The following is a 27,186-nucleotide window of genomic DNA, read 5'->3' as shown; positions in this document are numbered from 1 at the left end:
CACCCTCTTTCTTCTGATAGATTGCTTTCTGCCTGGCATGGAGCAGACTTTGGTAAGCTGAAAAATATTGTCTGGAGAATGGCTCTAGTGGTTGTCTGGTGGGCAGTCTGGGAAGAATGTAACGGGAGATGTTTCAAAGGTGAATCTCATGACGTGGGTCATCTTATCAAAAGAATTCATTTTCTTATTGTGGAATGGGCCTCCCTAGTGCTGCATAGCAGCTGCTATAATCTGCTTTCGTTTTTGCTTTCTTAGGCGTTTTGGCCCGCTATCTCAGCGGGCCATCTCCCCCCCCCTTTTTTTGTTTTGTAATCCTTCCCTCGTTCTATAATATTTCGTCACTTTTCAAAAAAAATAAAAAAATATCATGGTGTTACGTGTATCAGAATATTCTTTGATAAGAATGTAGTTTGGTGGCTTGACCTGTTGAAACTCAACGAAATGGGCCCTAACTGAACACAAATCAAGCATGATTTGGTGAATAAGGGTGCATCATGTTGAAATATAACCAAAAAAAAAAGCGATGGTTTACCCTTTTTCCGATTTTTCTTATAACAATCCATTCTGCTTTGGTCCATCATATTCCCATTAAATTTTTGTTTGGTGTCCAAAATAGGCTTAGATCTAGTTTAAAAATGATTTTCTAAGCTTCCTCTATGGCTGGAATGAAAAAAGAAGGGGGGAAAATGAGAGAACAATAAAAAAGTTCACTTTTTGGGTCTTTATGGCTGTATTGGTCCCGATATGAACCAAATTGTTTTGGAGTTGGCTGATTCAGCTTTGTATCACACATTGTATCTGGGTGATACGGACACACGATGACCATATCAGTCGATCGATATGATACTGATATTCAAATCTATGGTCAAAACCATTAGCTGCATCATAGCATTCATGGCTGGAGTTCCTGTTCTGTCATTCACATCTAGCTTTTGTTATCCTTTGAAGCAGACTTTTTAGTTGGCAAGAAACTCCAATTGCCATCCTTCCGTGACTGTTTAAGGGAGCGTGGAACTGTTCAGATGCTAACTATAGGGCAAGAGGCAGCAATTGAAGTTCAGGTGCGATTAAAGAACCTGTTTGCTTTTCAATCAATAGCACACTGTTATTAAGGCACAATTATCTCTGGTTTTCATCAATTAATAAAAAAAGGTCTAACCCAACAATGGTAAAGGTTGGGTCCACATTGGGTGACCCAAGCCATTCATTTGGTGGGCCTATTGTTTGATTCCTTTCCACATGATGCTATCAATATAACGAAAATGTAACGATCAACGATCCACATTTGATAGGGGTCAAAGCAGATGGTTAGCATTAGATGTGGGAGATTTTTGGGTTATGTCTCATCCACCATATGAATGATTTGGATTACCAAAAGATAGGCCCTGCATATACAGTTTGTTGGACCTATCAAATGCTTGATTGGACATTTAATACCTCCTAAGAAAAACTGCTCAGCTTGATGATCTCTTGGCATCTCATATTGCTACTATGTACTCCCCTTAGAATGGTTATGCGGCAAGGGTGAGGTCAGCCAAACCTCACATAGGGTTGATCATGTCAAATTGGCCTTTTGCATTACCGGTGCATGCTAGCCGTAGCCAGTGTTCGAAATATCGGTATCGCGCAATGTATCGCACCCTTGGGATACAGATACGTATCGGTTATCGCACGGGATATATCGTTTGTATCGCGTAATTTATTGCACTTTTTGGGAAACATGGGGAAACATTCGGAAAATGGTTGAATTTTTCAATGAAACTTAAGGGATTATTAAAAAAGACCTTAATACACACTTTTAAATCATAAAGTCTCAAATAAGAAGTGCATATAATAGGTTTCCTTTGTATAGGTCCTAAGCTATGCATTGTCCGATTGAACTAAGACAAATATATTCAGTATCCACTCCGTCCATCCGTTTTTTCATATCATTTTTATCCAAAAACTAAAGCAGATCCAATAATCAGGTAGACCATACCATAGGAAACAATGGTGATTGACCATTAGTGGGCCACAAAAGTTTTGGATCAAGTTGATAATAGTTTTTTCTCTTCATTCAAACTTATGTGAAGTTATCAGTAGATTGGATGCCTAATAAAATATAGGAAAAAAATAAGGTGTACCCTAAGAAGTTTTTAATGGTACCTTGTTCAACTACCACTGCTTCCTCAAGTATGGTCCACCTAATAATTGGATCTTCTTAATTATTGGGATCATGCAGTAAAATTATCTGAAAAAATGGATGGACAAAGTGGATACAGAATACACATGTCAAGTTGGGTACCACAGTAGGAGTTGTACGGTCTTGGGTGAGGCTAGGGTCTCACATAATCTGCTCCCTGCACCGCACTTAAATACGCTCTTATAGTACTGAATAAACTCTGTTGGCCCCACTGTGAATGTACATGGTTTATCCACGTCATCCATTTGTTTTCTAGCTCATTTTAGGGGTTGAGCACAAATTTGAAATATATACAAAGCTCAAATAGACCACACGAAACATTAGGAATAATGATTTTCAGCGTTGAAACCTTCCTGGGACCTACAGTGATGTTTATTTTTCATCTAACCTATTCATAAGATCATAAAGACATGGATGAAGGAAAAGAACAAAGATCAGCTTGATCCAAAACTTCTTTGGCCCCCAAGGATTTGTTAACAATAGACGTTGAATTTGCACTGTTTTCTATGGTGTGGTCCACTTGAGCTTTGGAAATGCTTCATTTTTCAGGCTAAAACCATAAAATTATCTGGTAAAATGGATGGATGGAGTGGATAAATACATGAATTATATAGTGGGCCCCACAAAATTTACAAAGTACCCTGCTCACTATGCCTTCCCAGCACACTGGAAATACGGGCGGTGACTGATGCCGATTTCCTGCCAAGTTCCTGCGCTTGAAACCTATGTGGGACCACTATGATGTTTGTAAGAAATCCACCGTCCATCCGTTTTTTGAGCTTATTTTTGAACTTGAGAACAAAAGTGAGCAGGATCCAAGACTAAAGTGGGCCGCACTAAAGGAAAAGGTGGGTAGGGAAATTCCTACCGTTGAAACCTCCCTGGGGTAGACGGTGGTGTTTACATGCCATCCATACCGTTCATAACGTCATTCCTACTGGGATGAATTGAAAATACAAATATTAGTCAGATTCAAAACTTCTGTGGCCCCACGAATATTTCAAGTGTGGACGATTAATCCTCACGTTTTTGGCGCACTTGAGTATCGAATCCTGCTCATTTTTGACCCCATGTCCTAAAATGATCTCAAAAAACGGATGGACGGAGTGGATTCCTCACAAACATCATAGTAGGCCCCACCGAAGGTTTCAAGCGCAGCTGCGCAGGAACTTCCTTCAAAAAGCCTTTCGCAGGAAATCTGCGTCCGGCGCTGACGCTCCTCAAGCTCGAGTTGTACTAACATTTCAAAGTTACATGGCACAACAATAATGTATTTATTATATCTACACCGTTCATGAATTTGGAGAAATCATTTCATATCATGAACTCAAAAATGATTAATATCCAAAGCTCAAGTGGACCACACCACAAATAACAATGGGGACTGATTCTCACCGTTAAAACATTTGTAGGGCCCACCATAACATTTATTTTCCATCCAATCTATTAATTAGGTCACATAGACCTGGATGAAGAGGAAAAATAAATATCATATTGATCCAAAACTTCTGTGACCCCCAAAATGGTTTCAATGGTAGATGTTCAATCTCCCGCTGTTGTTTGCAGTGTGGTCCACTTGATCTTTGGATCCATCTTATTTTTAGGCTCAAGCCTTAAGAAGAGCTCGCCAAATGGAAGAACGGTTTGGATATAACACATACCTCATGATGGGACCCACAGAGCTTGGTGACGTGAACACACCAGTAAGCTCAGTGGTGCACGGTACTCCATTTCCTTAAAAAGGGGGCTTGGACGCCCTTTTTTTAAACAGAGATGTTCCGTAATAAGGCCGGAACCCTAAAATTTCAACCAAATCTCACGAATCGGCTAGGATTTTGACAGATTTCTGTCCAAAATCGGAGATTTTATTTGTGGGAACCTATGAACGGCACTTTGATTCGAATGACCCACCAAATGAAAGCTTCTGATCACGGAGATCTCTTCTACAAGTACCAAAATCCATCATCTGGCCTTTTTTTTTTTTTCCAATTTTTTCAGATAATGACGCTATCCCGAACAATATTTGGCATTTTTTTTTTCTTTTTGGTCTCTTTTGAAGGATTTCTTATCGCTGGACAGCGATATCGATAATATCGGCCGATAGTATCGATATTTTGAACACTGGACGTAGCTATGTTGAGTTTGAGATTTTATTGGAGAGCAAATTGGGCCCAGCTAAATCCCTCTCAGAGCGAGAATGAGATAAATTCTCTTTAATTGACTGAATCAATTGAAGGTTAATTAAGTCATTTGAGCAAGGTTGCGTTCCACCACAACCCAAGGGTGTACCTTTGAAATCTCTCATGGAATGATTTGAGATGAATATCCAACTTCTATGACCTTTCCACTTGGCTCGGGGGGATATAGCTCAGTTGGTAGAGCTCCGCTGGGCCATCCTGGACTTGAACCAGAGACCTCGCTCGTGAAGTAGATCATCACGCCTACGATCCAACCAATTGGGAGAGAATCAATAGATTCTTTTTCGGGAGCGATTCATCCTTCCTGAATGCAGCATACAACTCTCCGTTGTACTGCGCTCTCCAAGTGTGTTTGTTCCCCCCTTCTTCCTTACCATGGTTTCGGAGGATCCAGCTACAGGAGAACCAGGAACGGAGAGCTCTTCCCCTTTTTCCGCCCTTCTCTTTGGTCTTAAGAATGCTGGTTTTAAGAATGAGTGATTGCCCTTCTCCGACCCTTACTGCCCAACCGGAGAGCGGACAACTAATACGTTCCACTTATTGAACAGGGTCTATGGTCGGTTTGTGACCCCTAGATGCCGAAGGCGTCCTTGGGGTGATCTCGCATTTCCTACGGGGTGGAGACGATGGGGTTGGTCCATGGATTTTCCTTCCTTTTGCCACATTTCGCTCAAAGGGTTGAAGGGGGTCTTTTGATAGATAACTGAAAACTTATTAGAATCCCCACTGAAAAACAGGAAAAGGATACAATGCAACAATAGATGTCAAAAGAGAAGAAAAGGAAGCAGCCTTTATTGCATTAAAATAAGGAACCCAACACATTACAAAACCCTTAACTTTACTAATCACCCCATCCACTGAGGACCTCATATTTCTAAAGCACCAATCATTCCACTCCTTCCAAATAGTCCAAAAAACAGCCATGATGAGAAGCATGGTATTCCATAATGGTAACAGTCGTCGTAAAGGCCACCATTGTTACGACTTTTTTCTTTTTCCTTTTTTTTTTTTTTAGGAAAAAAAAAAAATCTTGTATCAGGATTCAGCCCTATAACCGACTATTATGCCTGTTATAGGGCCACTGCAGGTTGTTTTTTCCGTAACGGTTGTTATGGTCGTTACGACCCTATAACGCATGACGGTGACCACCATTACGTTTATGCAACGACCGTAACGGTCGTTACCCAACTGTTTTTGTGTACATTGACAAGAAGTCTCCAAACAAAATTTTCAGATTTCCCAATTCCCCTTTTGTGTCATGGCCACAGAAGATCCTCTACTGACTCCAGCATGACCCAAACCATCTGGAATGCAGTAAGAAAGGGACTCCCACACTTTACGAGCAAAAGAGCAGTTGAAAGTGGTCAATTCAATCTGCATTCTCCGTACACATTAGACATATATTAGGAAAAATTAGAGACCATCTTTGAAGATTACCTATAGTCCAAACTCTCTTTCTTCCAACTAACCACATGAAAATGACAACACGAGGAGGGGCCTCCATTGAACCAATGTTGGAATGGATGAGAAGGGCCAGGATTGCAGGATGAATCATTTAATAAGTTGAAAAATGAGCGAATTGTGAATTTTCCAAATCGGTGCGCAACCCAAACAAAAAATGAGTCCTCTTCTTGAGATGAGGGAACTACACTCTTGAGACAATCCAAAAGGCTAACAAACTTTGTAAACTCATCACTGTCAAATTCCTACGGCAAGGAGGGCTCTAAATGATAGATCCACCACATATAGAATAGATAGCATCAGGCAACAGAGACAAAGTGATCTGGAGCAAGAGAAGCTAATCTTGGAAGTTTATTTTGAAGCTCCCTTCAAACCTCGGGAATGGTTCCCAGATTCGGTTTTGGGAGGACATATGGTGTGGAGGTAGGCCTTTAGTGGAGGATTTCCCTTCTTTGGCAAGACTATCTTTGGTGAAGAATATCACAGTAGTCAGATGCTTCTCACCCGAAGGTGGGAGGGGAGCATGGTGTCCTCCATGTAGGAGGGGCTTATCGGATGCTGAAGCAAAGGATTATGCAAGCCTAATGGTGCATCTCCAACATTATTTCCCCTCTCCAGATTTTGCTAATTCCTTGGCATTCTCGGTTAAATCCTTCTACAAAAAAATCTGACCCTCAATGAATGTCCCAGGGAGAATGGTCCCATCACTTTTAGTTTTATGGGGCTCCCCCAAAGGTGTCTTCCTTCACGTGGCTGGTGGTTGGAAAGAGAATTCTAATGATAAATAACCTTCAGAAGAGGGGGAATGACTCTTCCGAATATATGCCTTCTTTGCATGTGCGATGCGGAAACAATCGATTGTCTATTTCTCCACTGCTCCTTTGCTAATAAGCTTTAGAATCATATTTTGTGAATATTTCAAGTGGAATGGATAATGCCCCAGTTAGTTCCGCAAATGCTAAGGGTGTGGCATGGAGTTCAGTTAGAGAAGGACATGTTAACATTGTGGCGGTTAGGTCTTTTCGCTAGTCTTTCGAACATTCAGGGAGAACCCAATGCACATTGCTTTGATAACAAGCTGGAATCATGGGAAGTTCTTTGGAAGACAAAAAGAGATGTTTCAGAATGGGCTATCGATCTTCTTCACTTTGATATCATTATTGCTCATTTTATCTTGGATCTGTAATGTTTTTTTTTTTTTTTTTTTTAAAGAGTTGTATTCTTTTCTATCTTGGCAGCTGTCAAGCAATCCTTTTAATAAATTATCCCCCCACCCAAAAAAAAAAGGAAAAAAAAATCTTAAAGCTGCCTATCATTGCACTAAACATCCACCCAAAAGCATATACGGATTCCATTCCTAAGAGCAAAAGCGATTCCTCTATGAACCAATTGCTTTGTCAACCTGATTGCTTTCCAAATGTTAGAGGTGCAATATCGAGACGAACTCTTCACAAACCAACCTCCCTCTTGTATATACATACTTGCTCACGATAATCTCCCTCTGAAGCCTACTTGTTTCAATACCAAGTCTCCAATGCTACTTTCCAAGTAGCGCTAAGTTCATGAGATCCATTTTTGTTTTTGTTTTATTTATTTATCCCCATCCCCCACCCCCCGGCCTTCCACATTTGGCTTACAAACCTCCCCCAAATTTATGAGGTGAAACTTTCGGACATCCTTGGCCCTTTTTGAAGAAAAATCTCTTCTTAACTTTTCAAGCCCATCCAACATCGACTAAGGGTACTTGAAAAGATACATAATATACACAGACATATTTGAGAAGGCTGCTTTAATGAGGGTCAACCTCCCTCCCAAAGAAAGGTATCCACGCTTCCAATTTGCTAATTTCCATTCGATTCTTTCAACAACCTTTTCCCACAAGTGCCTAGCTAGCTTCCCAATACAAAGAGGCAGATCAAGATATGACAGAGGGAAGGAGCCTTTCTTACACTGAAGCATATTCACAAGTCGCACTAATTCCTCATGTGTCATGACTCACGCGAACTCCCAACATTTCAATTTTAGCCACATTGATCTTGAACCTTGAAATCGCCTCAAAGAAACAATGATTTTACGGAGATTGTCCACAAAAGCTGCATCCGCATCATAAAACAAGAGAGATGGGGTCACCATGCCTAGGACCCCTGGACGCCCTGAAGTAACCATTTGGCAACCCATTTACCAGAACAAAGAAAGAGATGGATTCTACATAGGACCACATCCATCCCCTCCACTTATGATCACAACCCACCTGCTCTAGCATATAATTTAAAAACTTCCAGTCCATGTGATTGTAGACCTCTTCTAGACCGAGCTTGCATACCAAGCCACTCCTCTTTCTTTTTCTAAAGTCTATGCATTCATGGGCGATGAGGGTGCTATCAAGAATTTGGCCTACCCATGACAAAGGCCCCTTGATTGTCGGCGATAATATTTGTGAGGATTCCCCGAAACTGCAAAGCAAGGACTTTTGCTAGAATTTTGTATGGCCCCCAGCTAAGTCTAATAGGATGAAAGTCTTTTAATTGCTTAGTCCCTTCTAGCTTAGTGGCGAAAACTATAAAGGAAGCCCCAATATATGAAGATAACCGACTTCGCTCGGAGAACTTTGAAACAAAGTCCATGGCATCCTTCTTCATCAGTGCTTGGAGCTTTGTCTCCACAAAATGAATCAATGGTGACTTTGACCTCTTCTTCTGAAATTAACGCTTCAAGAGAGGAAGCCTCCACCCTCGTTAACTCTTGAAAATCTAGATTATCAAGCTACGACCTATTCCATTGGTCAGCAGATAGCAAGTTGCTATAGAAGCTAACAATGGAGTCTCATATCTTTACTTTATAAAAAATCCTCTCATCATCTACAATTGGACTGCTTATCTAATTACACCAAGATGAGTGTCTTTGCCCCTCTCCTTGAGCCACACTGCTCTAGATCTTTGGTACCATCTGATTTCCTCCTCTTTAGAGTGATTTGCATAACTCAAATAAAGAGTAGCCCTCTTGTCCTTATCCTCAACCGATGAAACACTTGCCTCCTCTAATAGGTCCAAATCATTAATTTCCTTCACCATTTTGTCAAAATTTGCCTCTTGAGCCCCAAGAAAGTTCTTCTTCCAAAGTTTGTGTTTTTTTTTTTCCTTTCAAAAGCTTGAGTTTCTTGCAAAGACGAAATCTTGCAAAGCCTTTTACGTCCAAGGAGCCCCACCATTCAGCTAACAAGTTCTTAAAGCCCTCAAATTTTAACCAGGCCAACTCGATGTGGAGTTACTAGACCTAATAATAATTTCTACAACCAACATGTTGAGAAATTACTTGAGCTGCTAATATTTTGACCGGCAATTCGATTTTGCAGATACTCCCAATGAAGTGCAGTTTTTGAAAGAAAGAAAGAAAGAAAGAAATTTAAAAAAAAAACTATCATTTCCCTAAGGTATGTAGGATGTGCGTCTCTACTAAAACCAATGTTTTGGCTTAAAATTCTGTTGTCAACTCAAGAGTCAGTTTGACGCTTCTTGCTTCCATGAGTAGTGACAAATGATTCTTTGAGGCTTCAAAATGTAAATAAGTATCAAATTTTTTTTTTTGGAAAAATACCAGTTTGAGCCTCTGAATTGAAAAACAATCACAATAGAAATGACAACATCAAATATATGATACTTGCTTTATCCTATTGTTTAGGGTTTGGAAAAAAAAGGAACGAGTAGAACTTTAAACTCCCCTTTAAATAGCTAAAGGTTGAAATGGACATTTTTTTTTTTTTTAATGTTTATTTTAAGTGTAGAAAGGAATATAGAAACCTTTTGAATACGAAAAGGAAAAAGTGATCAAAATTGATTTTATTTCTCAACTTCTGTCATAGACCATGAAAAAGTGATCAAAATTGATTTTATGTCTTAACTTCCGTCATAGACCATGACTTACATTTGTTATATTTTTTGCTCAAGTTGTCAAATCTTTAAATTCAAATCATGAATCATATGATTCAAACAGAAAATCATTTGAGGGGATGTTGGGAGGATGGTTGCTCCAAGTGCTCTATTGTGATCATTTCAAGGCCTGCTGAGGGTAATAGCGTTCAGGTGGTTGGTGGGGAAAGATAATGTGCCAACCATTGATCACTTGACCAGCAGCAAGATGACGATTTACCAGTGACTGTATCCTCCGCGTTCAATATGCATAATCTGTGAGTCATCTATTCATGCATTGGGATTTGGCGAGGCTCATTTGGGGGCGGTTCTTTGACCTTTTTGGGTGGAGTAAAAAGCAACAACATGAACATATAGAAATGAATGAAGAAATCACTAGTTTATAAAGTAGATAGAATTTCAATAGAGCTGTTCGCCGTTTCAGTAGCGAAGAAGCGGGGAAAATATCTCACCGAGTAGCTTGGGTGATTCCGAGGACAATCAACATTTTCGTTGAGTCTTGGGATGGAAGCCATATGACCAAACCTTTTGTGGAGATCAGCGTTGCTAGCTGGAACGTTTGTCAGTATCAAAGGAGCAAAAAAAAAGAGGGTGTTTTATAATAAAGCGTCTCAAGGAGGAGATATCTTCCAATGGGCTTGTGGGCTGTTTGTCGATTGGGCAGAGGCAACCTTTGGGAATTTATTGGTTGCAGTTTTTTTCCCCCCTCATCTTGTGGGCAGTTGGGGAATGGATTTGGTTCTGCCTGTGGACAGATTATTCCTCGTTGTCTGTTTTGCTATAGTTTGCTGCAATTTCTTTTTCCTATATCTTTGCCTTGGTTGCCTTGATAAAATTTCCTTACCTTTCAAAAAAGAAAAAAAGAACAAAAATTATATGATTCATCCAAAAATTAATACCAATTTGAATTGTCTAGGATATGGATCGATTTGAATCATCAATTCAGGTACTGAACAGTACTATTCCGTTAACATTGCTCATACCCAGTGTTCGAAGTATTGGTATTGCTACAAGTTTTGTTGGCCGGGGATACGGAAACAATATCAACATCGCCGATGATATCGTCGATAACAGGAAATGTGGGGAAACATGGGGAAAATGGTGGATTTTTTTAGTGAAACTTTAGAAGATGCTAAAATACACATATTTGCATATTTAGGAATTAAAAAATTACAAAAAGAATGCATACGTAAAAAGTTTCCATTTAATAGGGGCCTAAAAGCATGTGCTGTCGTAATAAACTTATCCAACCATCCCATCCATCCATTCAACTATCCCATCCATCCATCCAAGCTTCCATCCAAATATATATCGATATTTCAGAATATTGACAATACACAATATTTTGCTGAGAAATCATCGATAACTGGAAAGGAAATGAAAGACTGTGGTCTCGATATTGCACACGTTGTGATAAAGATAATATTGCGGTATGATCAACATTATCGTCGACAATTTGAACACTGTATATAACCATGCGTCCATAAAAAGATTTGAAACGGAAAGTTTTTTAATAAACTGATTTTTAGCGATATCAATACATTGACAATATTATCGAAAGATCACTGATACACTGGCAATACAAGTGACACCTGGAATTTACATAGTTGAAAATCTTGGCGATATCGATACACTGTCGATACTTAGCAATATATCCCCGATACCTGGAATTTCTAAGACTATTGGTGTTATTGGTATCACTGAGATGGAGATAGGGATAATATCAGGGATATTTCGATAATAATGGGGATACTCCGAACAATGCTCATACCAATTGTTGAATCCAGAAAACTCACAAAAGGTAGTTGATATCTTAGTCACACAAACCTTCTTCCAAGGTGCAGCTCATGCTTTAGACTTACCCTTTTGCTCCCTGGCTGTTTCTACTTGCCAACATTTTGAAACAGACACTTCCTTGGTCCTGCAATGGTATCTGTTGCTGCTTCGCTTCATGCTTTGTTCAACTCTAGATTTGTTGCCACTTCACTTCAGGCTTTTGTCCAACTGTAGTTGGCATAGAGGAGTAACTACGATGAAGAAGATGAAGCTGAGGAGTATTTCCTTATGACTAATATTAAGACTTTAACTATACAAAATGATTTACTCTTGTCCCATTCTAAATCAAACCCTGGTGTTTTCCTAGAGTTACTAGGAATACTTCCCAATGATTCTGAACTAAGAGATACTGGGTGTGATTGATCTTCAGTCTTCATGCTCTTCATTTAACATTTGATGGTGTTCCGGTCATTGTAAGTTACACTTGCTATTTTTTAATTCTTCTAATTTTGCTGTATTGTTGTATTAGGGGCTTTCATCACCTTTTTTGATGTATGCATGATTTATTAATTATTATTATTATTATTATTTTTGCATTCCGTTATTCGCATTGTGCTTTTAACACCACCAACAAGACCAAACCCACTCTACTCTGTTCAAGTGTGCATGTGGACAGGTTTCAGTTTAACTTAGTTTAGTATTTGTTGGCAGTTATTTTGCTTTGAAATGTTTGTATCTACTTGAATGTCACCAACTGTTTATTAATTTTCTTTTCATACATTAACAGATGTACTTTTGTTGACAGTCGCTCGTCAGAGTTTTAGAATCCTCATGTGTTGGGAACGCTTCATGCAGCTCGCTTATCTTGTTTCAGGACCTGCTGGTGTCCACAACACTTCCTCCTGTACGTTATGTGTGTGTTTGCCTGTGTCTATATATGTATGTATGTCATCTACCAAGCTTTGCTAACTGCTAAGTCCATTCGCACCTCTACACATGTCACCTGACGTGTTTAAGACATGCATCTGTGGTCTGTTCAGTAGGTGTGCCCCACAATAAGGTTGATCAACTTATCAGGTGGTTTGACATGCATGGAAACAGTGGATGGTTGAATGACAAATGCCAACAGTCCATGTTCAATGTGTACTGATGTAGGGCCATCTGACCATATAATAGGAGACCAACAGTGGTCCCATTGCTGGCTGATTGAAGATCAGTCCATCTGATTGCAGATCAGGCTTAGAAAAGGAAATCCAATGGTTAAAATAGATCTGGCATATGCAACCATTTATATTGAAGATCTGGACCACATCAATGGTTCAAATTGATCTGAGTGACCATCAGGTCCCTATTCTGGATAAAATCAAGGGTCTGGATGGCTGATCTAGACCTCTTCCCAATTGCTGGTGCCCACTGATCCAATCAGATGGTGTAGATCACACACTGGTTGGATTAGGCGACCCACTAGTTCCGGTATGCTTTATTGGGTCATGTATACAACCATATATGATATATGAGATGAGAGGTCTACTACAGTCATGCAAGCCTAAAATCATCCCCATGGTGTTTTGCATTATTTAGTAGGATGTGTATCTTTGGGCGATTTGAGGCTGTTTCCTTGTTAGTTATTTCTATTAGTCTGTTACAAGTTTAAAGGATAAGACCGAGTAAGATTAGGAGATTAAATTATCAAAAAAAGAAAAAAAAAAGAGAGGAATTTTGGGACATTCGGCGTATAGCTCTGGCTTTCTTGGTTTGAAGTAGGATATGTAAAAAGCTAGATAGAATCATAGTCCAATATTTTAAATAGCTTCGCCATGTAGCATGTAGCTTACGCTAAGTAGCATAGCTTAGCATTAATGTGACGTAGCTCATGAAAATAGCTTGAGTCATGTATAGCCTATGTTCCATACTAATTTTGCATATGCTACTTGCTGCATAGCCTATGATACACGCTATATAGCTTACAATACAAGTTATTTTCAATGATTTGTTACATTTTTCACTTTTTAATAAAAATTTGTTAATCTTTTCAACGATTGTAGTAAAATAATATAAGTAATAGTATTAAATCAGTTAGGTTGCTCTATCTTTACCTTTATACTTAATCTTTGCCTATTTTTCCTATTATTTTAGGTTGTGTTTTGTTGCACCAAATGTCATTAAATTTTATTATTTTATTTTTAATTAGCCTAATTTGGTGCAAAATATCCTAAAATTGTATGATATTTGGTGCAACCAAGCACATGGTGTGCCATAACGGCCGTTACGGGGCCGTAAAGACCATTATGTAAAGGTAATGGCGGCAACTATTACACATTACAGGGATGTATCGACTGTAATGCCCGTTATGGGAAAAAAAAAGACCTGTAATGGCCGTTACAGTCCCTGTAACGACTCATTATGCCTCCTGTAAAGGCCGGAACGGTCCATTATGGGGCTGATACAGGTTTTTTGGATTTTTTTTTTTTTCAAAAAAAAAAGAAAAAAAAAGAAGAGAGATTGCAAGGGCCATTATGGGGCCATAACAGTTGTTACAGCTAGTGTCGTAAAGGTAACAGTGGTGGCCATTACGACTACTGTTACCGTTACGGAATACCTTAACCAATCACAACGTTAGTTAAAAATCTAGAAGTGGTGTAGCTTACACTACATGCCGTGAGCCTCATGCTTTAGAGTGGTGAATGCTAGGTTACATGCTATTCACTATTTAAAACACTAAACCATACGAATGGATGATTTAGAGACATTATATGCTGTTTTCTATTGAAACAGAACCCTTATTTTTTTGGTCTCTTGAGACTGGGAACATAATTAGAACTGAAACTCTTCTAAAACCCTAGAAGTGACTCTTCTAGGTTTTCCTTGTGGTGAGACTCCACATTTCTATCCCTATTTCTTTTTCTCTTTGTTTATTTATTGCTTTCATCAGAGAGATTAAGTAGTGGTTTGAAGGCTTGAGGCATCAATCTGGAATGGAAAAAAAAAAAAAGAATAAAGAAAAAAGAAAAAGAAAAAGAAAAAGGCTCGAGGCATCAAAAAGTGGAGGTGGTTCTTCAAATTGGTATGAATATTATTATTCATCAAGAAGATTTGACTTTCTTTGATTGCTTCATCACCGTGTGGCCTGTCTAGTGAATGGATTGGCTCACTGGCCTGAGTTTCTAATCAGGTTGTTTACATGGTGGGACCCAACTGGACAGCTGGGATGTTAAACGCATGCTGGTTTGGCATGTATGGCTACATTTAGAGGTGTGTGTGGGCTTAGTAAAACTTGTCTTCCTAGGAGTTTTGCTTGGCCATTTTTATCAGGAAATGCCACCTTTTGATCTCCATGGCAAGACGACATGGCAAACACATTCACATATAGCACTATTGCTAGGTCATTTTTATCAGGAAAGCTCACTCTCATGATCTGCATGGCAGGATGACACGGCGAACATATTCACATATGCTGTTCTAAGGTTGACTCCACATGCTCTATCCACTGGTACAAACTCATGGTCCTATTTGCGCAAGGGAGCTCCTTCCTCCTATGTTGCTGCAGCCTCTATCTTAGCAAACACTGGAATTTCTCCAGAAGAATTTCAGTACACATCACGTGATACTTCGCCTAACAGACAAGGTCCAGGATATCAGGTTCCAAGGCCATTGCAACGTGACAGATGGTCTAAAGGAAAGGATGGTTTTGTCATCACTGACGTTTGGGGCGGAGAAGTTGGCAGCTTGACTTCCGCAACCCCGACTGTTTGGCTGCAGCAAAAAGGGGAGCGTATGTATCTTTGTGTATATCAGCACAAGAATCTGACCATTATTGTCCTCATTCCTGCTAATTCATTGATTAATGGAGAGCAATGGATTTCTTTGGTGAAGCAGCAACTTCTTGAAAATGTAAGCATCCTATCTGTGAATAGAGGAACTATAGGGTCCTGAGTATCGCAAATGCACAGTTTGTGCATGTTTTTGGGATCCAGACTGTTGATCCAATGGGACCAATGGGCACCATAAGTCTCTGAGATTGGAATTTCCTTAGTACCATCGGTGAGTGGCCTATAAATAGATGGTTAAAAAACAAGTATTGCAATGATCCATACTTGCTCAGTGGAGAACAGGCCAGAAAGATTGATGGATTATAATATTCCAATCCAGGCTTTTTTGGGCATTCCTGACCTATGATGGGTCCATCAGATCAATGGTCTGGATCACCAATTCATGGGTGCCACATGTGCAGAATGCCAGAATCCTTTGCCTCTGCGAACTATACATTGGTAAGGCACAAGACCCAATAGTTTGCCCAGTGATTAATGCTTCCTGTCATGATCTTATGCATCAAACTTGGAATTTACATTTGTTGACTTAGCCAGAAAGGCCTACTGTGTGTGGTAGAGCCTATAGGGTCGAATTTGGAGTCACCACTAGCTTTTTCCAAGTAAGGATGGCTAGAATCCTTGTCTGCTTCTCAAAATTCAAGGGAGTGATCTCCTTGATTCCAAGGAAATTGACTCCAATTTGGTCTTCGTACTGTTATTCCGGATATGGACCAGGGTTATGGAGTAGGAAGGGGTTAGATACCCTACTCCACTAGAAAATATACAGTTTCTACTCATGGATAAGGAAATTCCAATGTTCGGAATTTCAACAAACGGTTGGCCTGGGTCCTAATTTTAAAAAGATAAAAGTAAAGGAAGGATTTGAATGGAGAAAAGAGAGAAAGGAGAGGGGAGGCTTGGGATTGTGGTGAGTTGATCGTTTGTTCGTCTTCAAAAATACTAGTGCTCGAGGGTGAATTGAACTCCTTGGACTGAAATTGCATTATTTGTTGAAGGAGGGTCTTGCCTTGTGTGGTCTTCTAAGAGAAGTGAGGATGGAAAAGAACAAGTGAATCATTTACCCCTCAAGGTTGCTGAAGCCTTGGGTTTACCATTCCTAAGAGTAGTGTTGTACTCCATGGCCTTGGGTGGAAGATGGGAGTCCCAAGCTCTTAGTCTCTCATGCATGTTCTCTTGTTTCGTCATAAGATTTGCAGCATTTTTCCAAGTATTGGGACTAGGGTCCTAGAGATAGGATGTGAAACTTAGGATTTTTGAGGCCAAAATGACCCCTCTCTTTTTGCAAGTGACCTCTATTCATAGAGGTGAGCAGTGGTAGAGTTGTAATTTACGGATAGGTTGGGAGTTCTAAAGGATAGTGGTTTGCCAAATGGATGACAAGTGACAAGCTATGGGTTGTTGATTGGGTGGTTGGAGAGTAATTTGTAGAGAATTGATTTTAGGGAAGGTTCTAGGAGGCTTTTAGAGGTTGGAAAATGAACGTGGAGCAAGGTGTGCTGTAACGATATTGGTGGGCATAATGGGCATTATGCCCTTGTAACGGTCATCAATTTTTATTTTTTTTGGGTCGGAAAAAAATCTCAAAAACGGGAAAAATCCCAAATATTTAGAGGATTCCAAATATATATTCATTTAAAAATCCCAAATATTTAGAGGATTCCAAAATCCAAATATGTATTCATTTTTTTTTTTCTTGTTTTGACCATATTAATGATGGTGAGAATGTTGTCTTAGCATCTTTGATGATTTTATGAACTTGGCATGCATAGATTGAGTGTAAAACTCCTACATCTAATTTTCTTTAAAAAAAAAAAAATACAAAATCTGATTGAAATGCCTAATCTACTACATGAATTTGTACATGTATTCATCCTGTATCTATTCCAACCACTCACAAACAATATTGAAAAAGAAAGAAAAAAGAAGCATTTTTTGGGGGATTTTTCATGACCGTCACTGTTTATGCATAAATTAGCTGAAAATAAAAAAAAATAAAAAATACAAAATCTGATTGTAATGCCTAATCTACTGCATGAATTTGTACATGTATTCTTACTATATCTATTTCAACCATTTAGAATAGGTAGGGGAATTTTTCATGATAGTCACTATTCATGTATAAGTCAGCTGAAAATAAAATATACAAAAGCGAAAAAATAAAATAAAAAATCTGATTATGATGCTTAATCAGTTGCGTGTATTTGTACTTGTATTCTCCTACATCTATTCCAACCATTTACAATCAATATTGAACAAAAAAAAAAAAAAACTTTTTTCGAGGATTTTTTATTATAGTCATTGTTCATGCATAAATCAGCAAAAAAAAAAAAAAAAAAACTGATTAAAATGCCTAATCTATTGCATGAATTTGCATGTGATCCTAAATTTGTTCCAGCAAGAAATTTTAAAACTTACCTCTTTTTTAGAATTCTCCCCAAAATGGTCCAGTGTTTTAATTCATCCAAATTGCCTAAATCAAGTGTTTTGATCCACAGAGTGTAAAAAATAGCTTTGGAAGGCTGTAGCCTCTAAGAACCATGAAAATGCAAGAGAATTCAAAAAAGTGAAAAAAGAGGGCATTTTTATATTGATTTAAAGTGGAAAAAGAGCCTTTCTTTTGCTGTTTTTGAGGGGTGATTTTTACAGGGTGCCTGTTACGCCCCTGTATCGCGTAACGGGCACCATCAATACCATTATGTAATAGCCGTTATATAACCAATTCAGTCCACCTTGATGTGGAGATTTAAACACTTGGTGAATCTTGTGATTTGGAGGGGTAGTTTTGGGATTTCATTAGTAAGGTAGTGTTTTTTTTTTCCCCCAAAAGATAATGAAAATTTAATTAAAAAACAAACAAAATAAACAACAAAGGCATGATTTTTATAGGGTGCCTGTTACGCCCCCGTATTGTATAATGGGCACCATCGATACCATTATGTAACAACTATTATATAACCGATTCAGTCCACCTTAATGTGGAGATTTAAACACTTGGGTGAATCTTGTGATTTGAAGGAGGGATAGTTTTGGGATTTCATTAGTACGGTAGTGTTTTTTCTTTTTTTTTTCCCGAAAGATAATGATAATTTAATTAAAAAAGCAAACAAAATAAACAACATAGACATGAGGGCGCTAAGGAGGCGACCCACTTGCAAACCAAGAAAATCCAAATTACATTCCTTAAGCTTGGAGACACTAAAGGCCCACTCAATAACAAGCATCCTTGCCCTAAGAGAGACTCCTTCCACTGACTTCCTCTCATTCCTAAAACATCTAGCATTCCTTTCTTCCCAAACAACCCACCAAACTGCAAGCAAAGCCATTCTTTATAGCGACCTTTTCTTCTTCCTAAGATTCATCCTGTGCCAGCCATACAAGAGATCATTAACCAATCTTGGGAACACTCAAAGGACATGAAAACGGTCCAAGATATCCGCGCAAATCAACCTCACAAGAGTAATGCACAAAGAGATGGTCCACTGTCTCCTCACCATGCTTGCACAAAAGGCACATATTAGGAATCACCATAGCCCTTTTTTAGAGATTATAGATAGTGAGAACTTTCTCCCTACCAACAAGCCACCCGAAAGCCGCAATTTTTGGAGGGACATCATAATGGCAAACGAATTTGGTATGCTCTACATCCTCATGCCTATCTCCTTCACGCACAAGGGAATAGAGGGACAATCGAAAAAGAGCTTGATTTGTCAACCTTCCACATCATTTTATCCTGGTTGGAGGTGACCGGTGAGCAAAGGTAAATGCTATCCATAAGGACCACAAATTCGTCGGCTTCCTCATTGCGAAGAATTGCCTACATGGTGGATCCCAAACTACTTCCCCACCGACATGGGAGAAATAATTAGCCACTACCATGGATGGGTTCAAGGCTAACAAAAAAATTCTAGGGAAATCGATCTTCAAAAAGGAGCTCCCCACCCAAACATCTTTACCCAAAAGCGGATATTTTCACCATTCCCTAAGGCAAATCCAACCCCTTCCACAAAAGCCGGCTTCACGGAGGAAACCCCTCTCCATAAGGCCAACGCTCTATAGACCAAAGAGTCCCTAGTTCGTCCTCCTTCCGAGCACCCATATTTACTTTTAATAACTTCCAAAGCGCCCCACTTTCCACCCTAAATCTCTAAGGCCATTTCCCGAGCAACGCCACATTCATGGATTTTAGATCCTTTACGCCTACCTCTCCATCTTCAAAAGCCTTGCAAACCTCATCCCAACCCACTGAATGAAATTTCTTCTTATCCTCCGTCCTTGCCACATTAAATCACACCGAAGTCTCTCAAGCCTTGCAAGCACTGGAGCTAGGCATTTAAAGAGTGACATGAAATAGAGAGGGAAGTTAGAGAGGGCCGTTTTTATAAGAGTAATACGATCGTCAAGTGAGAGATACCGAACTTCTCTCTAGCTAACTTCCTCTCACATCTCTCCACCACCTATCCCAAAGATAAATAACCAGCTTTCCAACACAAAGGAAGGCCCACGTATGAAGCCCGAAGCGACCTTGCTGCACACCCAAAACCTTGGCTAGATGCTCCACTTTTGCCTCCACCATTCGAACCCCAAACATTTTACTTTTAGAGATGTTAACCTTAAGGTTTGAAACTGCCTCAAAACACCAAATAATCGTTCTCGGCTTATCCTCCATACTTGAGTCTTTGCATCGTAAAATAGGAGTATCGTCTACGAACTAGAGATGAGATATGGGAGAGGCCATCCCCTCCACCTTGAACCCACTAATTAAGCCCTCCTACCCCTTAGCTAGCATCCTCCCTAACGCCTTCACCACTATGACAAATAGGAAGGGAGATAAAGGGTCCCCTTGGCACAGGTCCCTAGAGCTTTTGAAAAACCCTTTTTGGGAGCCGTATAGGAGAATAGAGAAGCATGCCGAACCAACGCACTTGCGAATCCAACTTTGCCATTTCTCCCCACATCTCAACCTCTTCAACATGTAATCAAGAAAGGCCCAATCAATATGATCATAAGCCTTCTCTTGCATGCAATACCTTTTACTCCCAATCTATGTCTTGAATCAAGGTATTCATGAGTGATTAGAGCACTATCCAAGATTTGCTGGCCCGGGACAAAGGCACACTAATTTTCTGAACTGATACTACTTAACACACTTTGCAAATGAGATGCAAGAACATTAGCTAAGATTTTATTTGCCCTCCCAATAAGTCTAATCGGCCTAAAGTCCTTTAATGGCTCCACACCAGAGATCTTTCGAATAATTGTTATTAAGGAGGCACCTAGATTGCTCTATAATCGACCTCTTGCAAAAAATTCAACCATGAAGTTCATAACATTAATTTCGACTACCTCCCTGAAAACTTGGAAGAAAGCCCTATTAGGAAGCCATTCACCATCGGGGCTCTGTCTTTCCAACGAATCCACAACCTTTTTCATCTCTTCCTCTGAGAATAGGGCTTCGATCGAATTAGCCTCTTCAACTGTGAGGTGCTTGAAAGGAAAATAATCCAATCTTGGTCTTCTCCATTCCTCCCTTGAGAGCAAACCCTTATAAAACCAAGAAATCTCTTCTGAGAGCCAATCTTTGTCTTCGATACAGGTTCTGTTAACCATAATACAGCTGATTTTGTTGATCCTTGCACTTGCACTTGCAATACCGTGGAAGAACTTTGTATTTTTGTTGCCTTCCTTATTCCATAAGACTCCCCGAGCGTTCCCTCCATTCAATTTCATTTTCTTCACCCTACTCGCGTAGTCTTGGATTAGCCTGACTCTTTTGGACATTTATTCGGAAGACAGGTAGCCTCCTTTAGCCCTAACGTCAAGGGCCTGCAACTCTAGCAAAATTCCAGCCGTTTCCTCTCTCCTTCTGCTGAAATTTTCCTTCTTCCATACCTTGATTTTCTCCTTGAGTAATTTCAGTTTATGACATTGCTCAAACCCCACAAACCCTTCTACTTCAAAGGATCTCCACAAATCCTTAATCTTCTAAGGAAAGCCTTCCACTTTTAGCCAACAAAGCTCAAACCTGAATGGTTTCAGGCCCCAATTCTCCCCATCAATAGTGAGCAGCAGAGGACAGTGATCTGAGGTTGCTTGGGCAATGTGCACTGCAATACCAGGGGGTATTTCTCAAGCCCGCCTGAGGAGATAAGGAAATGGTTGAATCTGGTGATAACTGGCTTAGATTGCCCATTAGACCACGTATACGTTACCTCCTTCCTAGTAAGGTAGTTAGGGCGGTAGTTTGGTAAAAAGATGATAGGTTGGCAAATTAAGGCTCTTGGAGGTACTTTGGTAAAAAGTGGGTCAAAGGGTCATAGGAAAATGAAAATTGGGTTTTGGATTTCTCTAAAAGGACAAGATGGTAATTTCAGATATTGTTTTTCTTGCACAGTCCAGCTCACGCATCTCTCAGGTTTTTTTTATTTTTATTTTTATATTTTTATTTTATATATTTTTTTAATGTATTTATTTAAATCAATCTTGGTGCTTGAGCATTGGGATTAGGTGATCTATGGCTTGTTGGAAAGGGGATTTGGTGGGTTGACTAATGGTTTTGATTTGAGGGATAAATTCCGAGGGATTCGGGAGATGTGGTCTACAAGTTGTGTCAAATTCTAGTTCTGCAATGGTCAATTGATCTCTGTGCATTGTCTGGTCTTTCAATCATAACTTTGTGCCTGTAGATTACATTGTCATGAAATTAGGCTCATTGGAAAGACCATTTGATGGGCTACAACACGGAAATGTGGATCATGGGGTTTGGACGTAAAAAATCGCAGGAATTGTAACCCAAAGTTGACCTAGAAAAGACAGGCCTTGGGCATGAAAAAAGTTCCCAGCATCCAAGGGCCTTTTTTTGTGACCTCCTCTATAGGACACTGAAATTTTTATTTTTCAGTGTCCTCGGCTTGTCCAAAAACATGTGTGGAGCCTAACATTGGGTTAGGTGGGATCTCGCATCTTCTTGGGTTCACTTTAAGCCTGCTTGCTCTGATTTCCGGGGGTTAGGTGAGTTTTGGGTCATAGATGGTTTCGGGTTGTGTTTGGGTTGTTATAGTTGGGCTTTGGCTTGGGCGTGGTGGCGGATGCTTACTAAAATTTTACAAACCTTTCATTTTTCAACAGTGAAAGATCCTCTTTGATGATGAATGGGTTAATTAGCCCAACACTGTTGAGTGGGGTGTCAATAGTTACCACTTTTTGACAGAGGTTCCATGCAAACGAATTCAAGTTATAAACAGCCCATGCCGCACAATGCTTGTTACGTAGGTCTTCTAGAGAGTGTTAGTGTAGAGTGTGTGTGGTTAGTAGCTCTTTTAATGCAAGTGCATGTGCACACTTTCCTCCTCCTGCGGTGTACTACATGCTTTATTCTAATAAAACATTATGTGTTAGGGCATGTTGGCTTACACACAATGTTTCCCTCTCTTCTTTCCTCCTCTCTCACTCCGCTTTTCTCCACACCATAATTATCAAATCATCTTCTACTTGGTATCAGAGCATAGATCAGGGCATTCTACATATAACAAGTTGAGAGGCGACACGTCAGCTTACTGACATTAGCATTATACGGACGCATGGACACCATTTGAGCTAAAAGTTTAGGGGTTTGATAGATCTTGATTTTAGGAGATTTGTCATGATTTTTTGATATTTTTTAAAATATATTCTTTCATGGTGTTTTGGCCGAAATAGAGAAATTTGAAAACCAGGCCCCTAATCAGATTTTCTTTGACATATCTCAAATCGGTAAGTTTTTTATTTTTATATTTGGTTTCTTTGCTCAAGATGGACCAAAATCTTCCTCCCAAGCTAATCATGGAGGTTTTTTTAGCCATGATTCATGTTTGAGTGGGTTTTAAACCCAAATGGACGTGCGTCTAGGCCGCTTTTCACTTGTTTGAGTCAGATTTGACTGGATTTGTTGTTATTTTGGAGGATCACTTATTGTTTAGGGTATCTCTCATTCCCTTGAAGGATTGAGTGAGAAAGAGTTGTTTGAATCCATCTTTCTTACTTGGGAGTCTCCTATGGATGATAAAGGGCCCTCATCTCTTGGCATGGTCTCTCTTGAATCCAACCCCCTGCAAATTACCTCGATTAAGTTGAATGGTGACAACTATCTTCAATGGGCGTAATCTGTAAAAGTGTTTCTTGGGAGCCCATGAGAAGCTGTAATATATTTTGGATAATCCTCCAAGTTTTACAGATGTTACCAGTGTTTTAAATAGCGGTAGCGTGTTGCGTAGCGTTCAACCCTCCGTAGCGTGTAGCGTAAGCTACACGATACTTCTATTTTTTAATTTTTTAAATATATATATATATATATATATAGAGAGAGAGAGAGAGAGAGAGAGAGAGAGAGAGAGAGAGAGGCATGCTCACCTATGCACGTGCGCACCTTTGCACACGTGTCATGGGTGTCAAATCCGAGCGGTCCATAAGATGCGGAATCCCATGAAACCTCATGGGGTGAATTTTCACCCTTATCTAAGATTCTGGTGGGCCATAGCAAAGAGAAATTCAAATCAAGGGAAGAAACTGTTTGCATTTTCCATGGCCCACCGAAGTTTTGGTTCAAAGTAAAAATTGGTACTAGGGGGTTTCATGAGGTTCTGCTTCATGTGGACCGTTCAGATTTTCGAGACTCATCAGATATGATGAGTTCTCGAAAAAGTTCGTATGTAGTCCATGCGAATTGGTTCGCAGGTGAGCGTTCCGCTATATATATATATATATATATATATATATATATATATATATATATATATGAATGATAAATATTAAATAGTAAGAAAAAAGCAAAATATATAAATGTCACATTCTTCAAAATAAAAATCCCAAAGTTAAGAGCATTAAGTACAATACAAATGTCACATTCCTCAAAACCAATATATCAAATTCTCAATAATTAGTCTCTAGACTCTAGTGTCTAAACTCTAAAGGTCATCTATATCTAATAGATCATCGTCGTTGTCGTCATCGTCATTCACTTCATCACCAGGTCTAGGCCTTTCATCATCAGCATCAACATTTACATATGCATGTATATCATCCACACCATGAACACTCATTCCTGTATCTCCTTCCTCACTTATAGGAGTAAGAAATCTTCCCATGGGACCACCTACACATTTAAAAAAAGAAGAAGAAGAGATTCATTGGTCTTTTACTTTCTTTGTTAAAAATGTTCATGTAACTTAGTCTATAACTATAAACACTTAAAGTAGTTGCCTTCCTTTTCTTTGAGGAAGGGGGGGGGGGGGGGGGCAAACTCCTTCAGAAATATTAGATGTTGATGGTGCATTGCTGTCAACTGGATCATCAGACTCCGGAATAGTTGTAATGGCACTAATATCAAAGGCCATATTTTGATCTTCGAGCCATGATGGATCAGTTGGGAGAATAGGGCCTTCTTTCTCAGCAATCCATTCATCATCTGATTCAATGTGGTCCACCAATATTGGATCCATTGCCGCCCTTCTCTTCATGCTTCTTTCTCTCAGTTTCATATTATACATCACATATTAGAGAGTTGAGCTTTTGTTGCTCTAGCCGATTTCTCTTCTTTGTGTGGATCTGATCATATGATGATCTATGTCAGTCAATTATCAAAGACTTGCTAATCTACTAAATAAAAATTAGCCAATTTAGAATATTGAATGGTACAAAAGTTACATGCTCAAAAGTACTCCAATTTCTCTCACAGTCAGAAGCACTACATGTGAGGCTTAAAACTCGTACTGCAAACTTCGTAAGCCGTGGAGTTCTATCTCCAAAGCATTCCCACCAATCAGCTGCATAAATTAGTTATAATTTATAAATTAATGAAATACTTTCAACAATTATAAAAATATAATTTACATAAAAATGAAAATATCAAAATATAAAATTATAAATTACTTGGGGAACGCTCTGTCATGGTTTCGAGCGCAAGGCGAGAGCCAAAGTCCCCTCCTCTTCTCATATTCATCCAACTGAATATCAGCATCAGCATGCTCTTCATAGGGGATCATCCTATCCATGCACTCCAACAACCCCCTTTTTATCTCGGGGTGTGTAGAGAACTTATCTAAGTACCGTATTTGAGGATTCAAATTGTACTCGGCTGCATGTAGAGGATGATGAAGCTGAGGAGTCCATCTTTCATCTATTTTGTTCCAAATTGGAACATCACTTTTTTACATCATTGCAATTAAATGCAATTTTCTCCTTTGCTGAGTCCATCTATTCATAAATGAACCCCATTGCTGACCTCTCTTCTGAATCTACTTCTCTTAAAATGCTTACCAACGGCATGGTGCTCTTAACACATAAGGCAACATTTGGCCAAAACTTCGGATATAACATTATAATAGCCCGTACCTTTATTCTTTCATGTTTTTTAGCTTAAGAACATGAGCACCATTGTTCCAATGCAAACATGGCTATAAGACCATTCTTTTGCTTGTAAATACTTCGAAGGGTGAGGTATGATGTTGCAAAGCGTGTCATTGCCGGCTGTAGAAGCTCATGGTTGTTCATGAAGCTTCTCATCATGCTCAATACAATTCCATGCCCATAAATAAACTTGGTCATTGTCCTCGCCTTTTCAAGCATTTCAGAATATATTTTCATTTTTCCAATATCCTCCAACATCAGATCTATGCAGCGTGCAGCACACGGAGTCCAATATATCCTTTTCCTCTTATCCATCAACTTCATCCCAACACTCACATAGCTTGAATGGTTATCCGTGATAACCTGGACCACATTTTCTTCCCCAATTTCTTCCACAATTTCATCAAGATATTTGAATAACAAATTTCTATCTTTTATTGAATCTAAAGCATCAATAGACTTGTAAAACATTGTTCCGATCGGAGAATTAATTAAAAAGTTAATGATGCTTCTATTCTTTCTATCCGTCCAACCATCAGACATAATCGAACATCCATAAGTTTTCCAGGAAGCTTTGTATGCTTTCATTAAACTATCAGTATTAGCAACCTCCTCTTTTAGTATCCATGTTCTTATCTCATGCATGGATGGTGGCTTCAATCCCAGTCCAAACTTGCCAATAGCCTCACACAATGCTGAAAAGTATGGGCTATTACACAGGTTGAATAACAAAACATTCCAAAAAAAAAAAATCTTCCAATCACCCTGCATACTTCTTTTCTTTCTTCCTTCTTCCACCTTGAATTCAATGTGGATTGACGTTGCTCACTACTAACAAATTGATCCATAGGACCCCTTGCTCTTGCCATTGGTTGATTACCAGAAGATCCACTACCAAGTTGGCTGTCAATGAAAGCATCATTACCCACGCTAGTGCTATCACTTGTAGAACCAGAAAGATATGTCGATCCCCCTCTCCCAATATCTCGAAACACCTCATTTCTTTTATTTTTTCCGTCATGATATTCCTTTAAAGCCTTTCTACACTCCTCCTTGACTTCTTTCGTCACTTTTGGGCACGACTTTATCCCATTGTGGGTTCCGGCCAAATGATTCTTTAGGCGAGTCATGCCTCCCGTACATCTTTGACTGCAAACTTTGTACATCACATAATTTCTATGAGATTGTCCAAGTGGATTTTCAGCCACATATTTCCATGCAAAATCTCTCTTTTTCTTCAAACATTCTTCTCTCTTTAGTTCACTACTTAACCAAAAAAAAAAAAAAAAAACACGTCACAAACAAATTAGTGAATCACAAAAATCAACATACGCACACTACTTACACACATACGCACACCACAGTGGGCCCACCATAGAAAACAATGCAAATCCACCCCTTCACGCACCTCAGTGGGCCCTACGTGGGCCACG

General features: G+C 39.3%; 1 protein-coding gene across 9 annotated transcripts in view; it reads left to right on the top strand.

The window, feature by feature from the left end:
• The window catches only part of LOC131251592 (vacuolar fusion protein CCZ1 homolog B-like), a 75,007-nt gene that overhangs the window by 16,791 nt on the left and 31,030 nt on the right, over positions 1 to 27,186 (top strand). For 6 of the 9 annotated variants that reach the window (XM_058252382.1, XM_058252385.1, XM_058252377.1 and 3 more), the window contains 3 exons: positions 949 to 1,061; positions 12,349 to 12,447; positions 14,970 to 15,434. In XM_058252382.1, coding sequence (XP_058108365.1) covers positions 949 to 1,061; positions 12,349 to 12,447; positions 14,970 to 15,434 — 677 coding nt within the window. The remainder of the gene's footprint in view (positions 1 to 948; positions 1,062 to 12,348; positions 12,448 to 14,969; positions 15,435 to 27,186) is intronic. The other 3 variants (XM_058252379.1, XM_058252381.1, XM_058252380.1) reach the window with 3 other exon arrangements.

Source organism: Magnolia sinica, chromosome 7, assembly GCF_029962835.1.
Source record: "Magnolia sinica isolate HGM2019 chromosome 7, MsV1, whole genome shotgun sequence".
Taxonomy (NCBI): domain Eukaryota; kingdom Viridiplantae; phylum Streptophyta; class Magnoliopsida; order Magnoliales; family Magnoliaceae; genus Magnolia; species Magnolia sinica.
The sequence above is the reverse complement of the archived record's forward strand: the minus strand, read 5'-3'. Positions and strand labels throughout refer to the sequence as shown.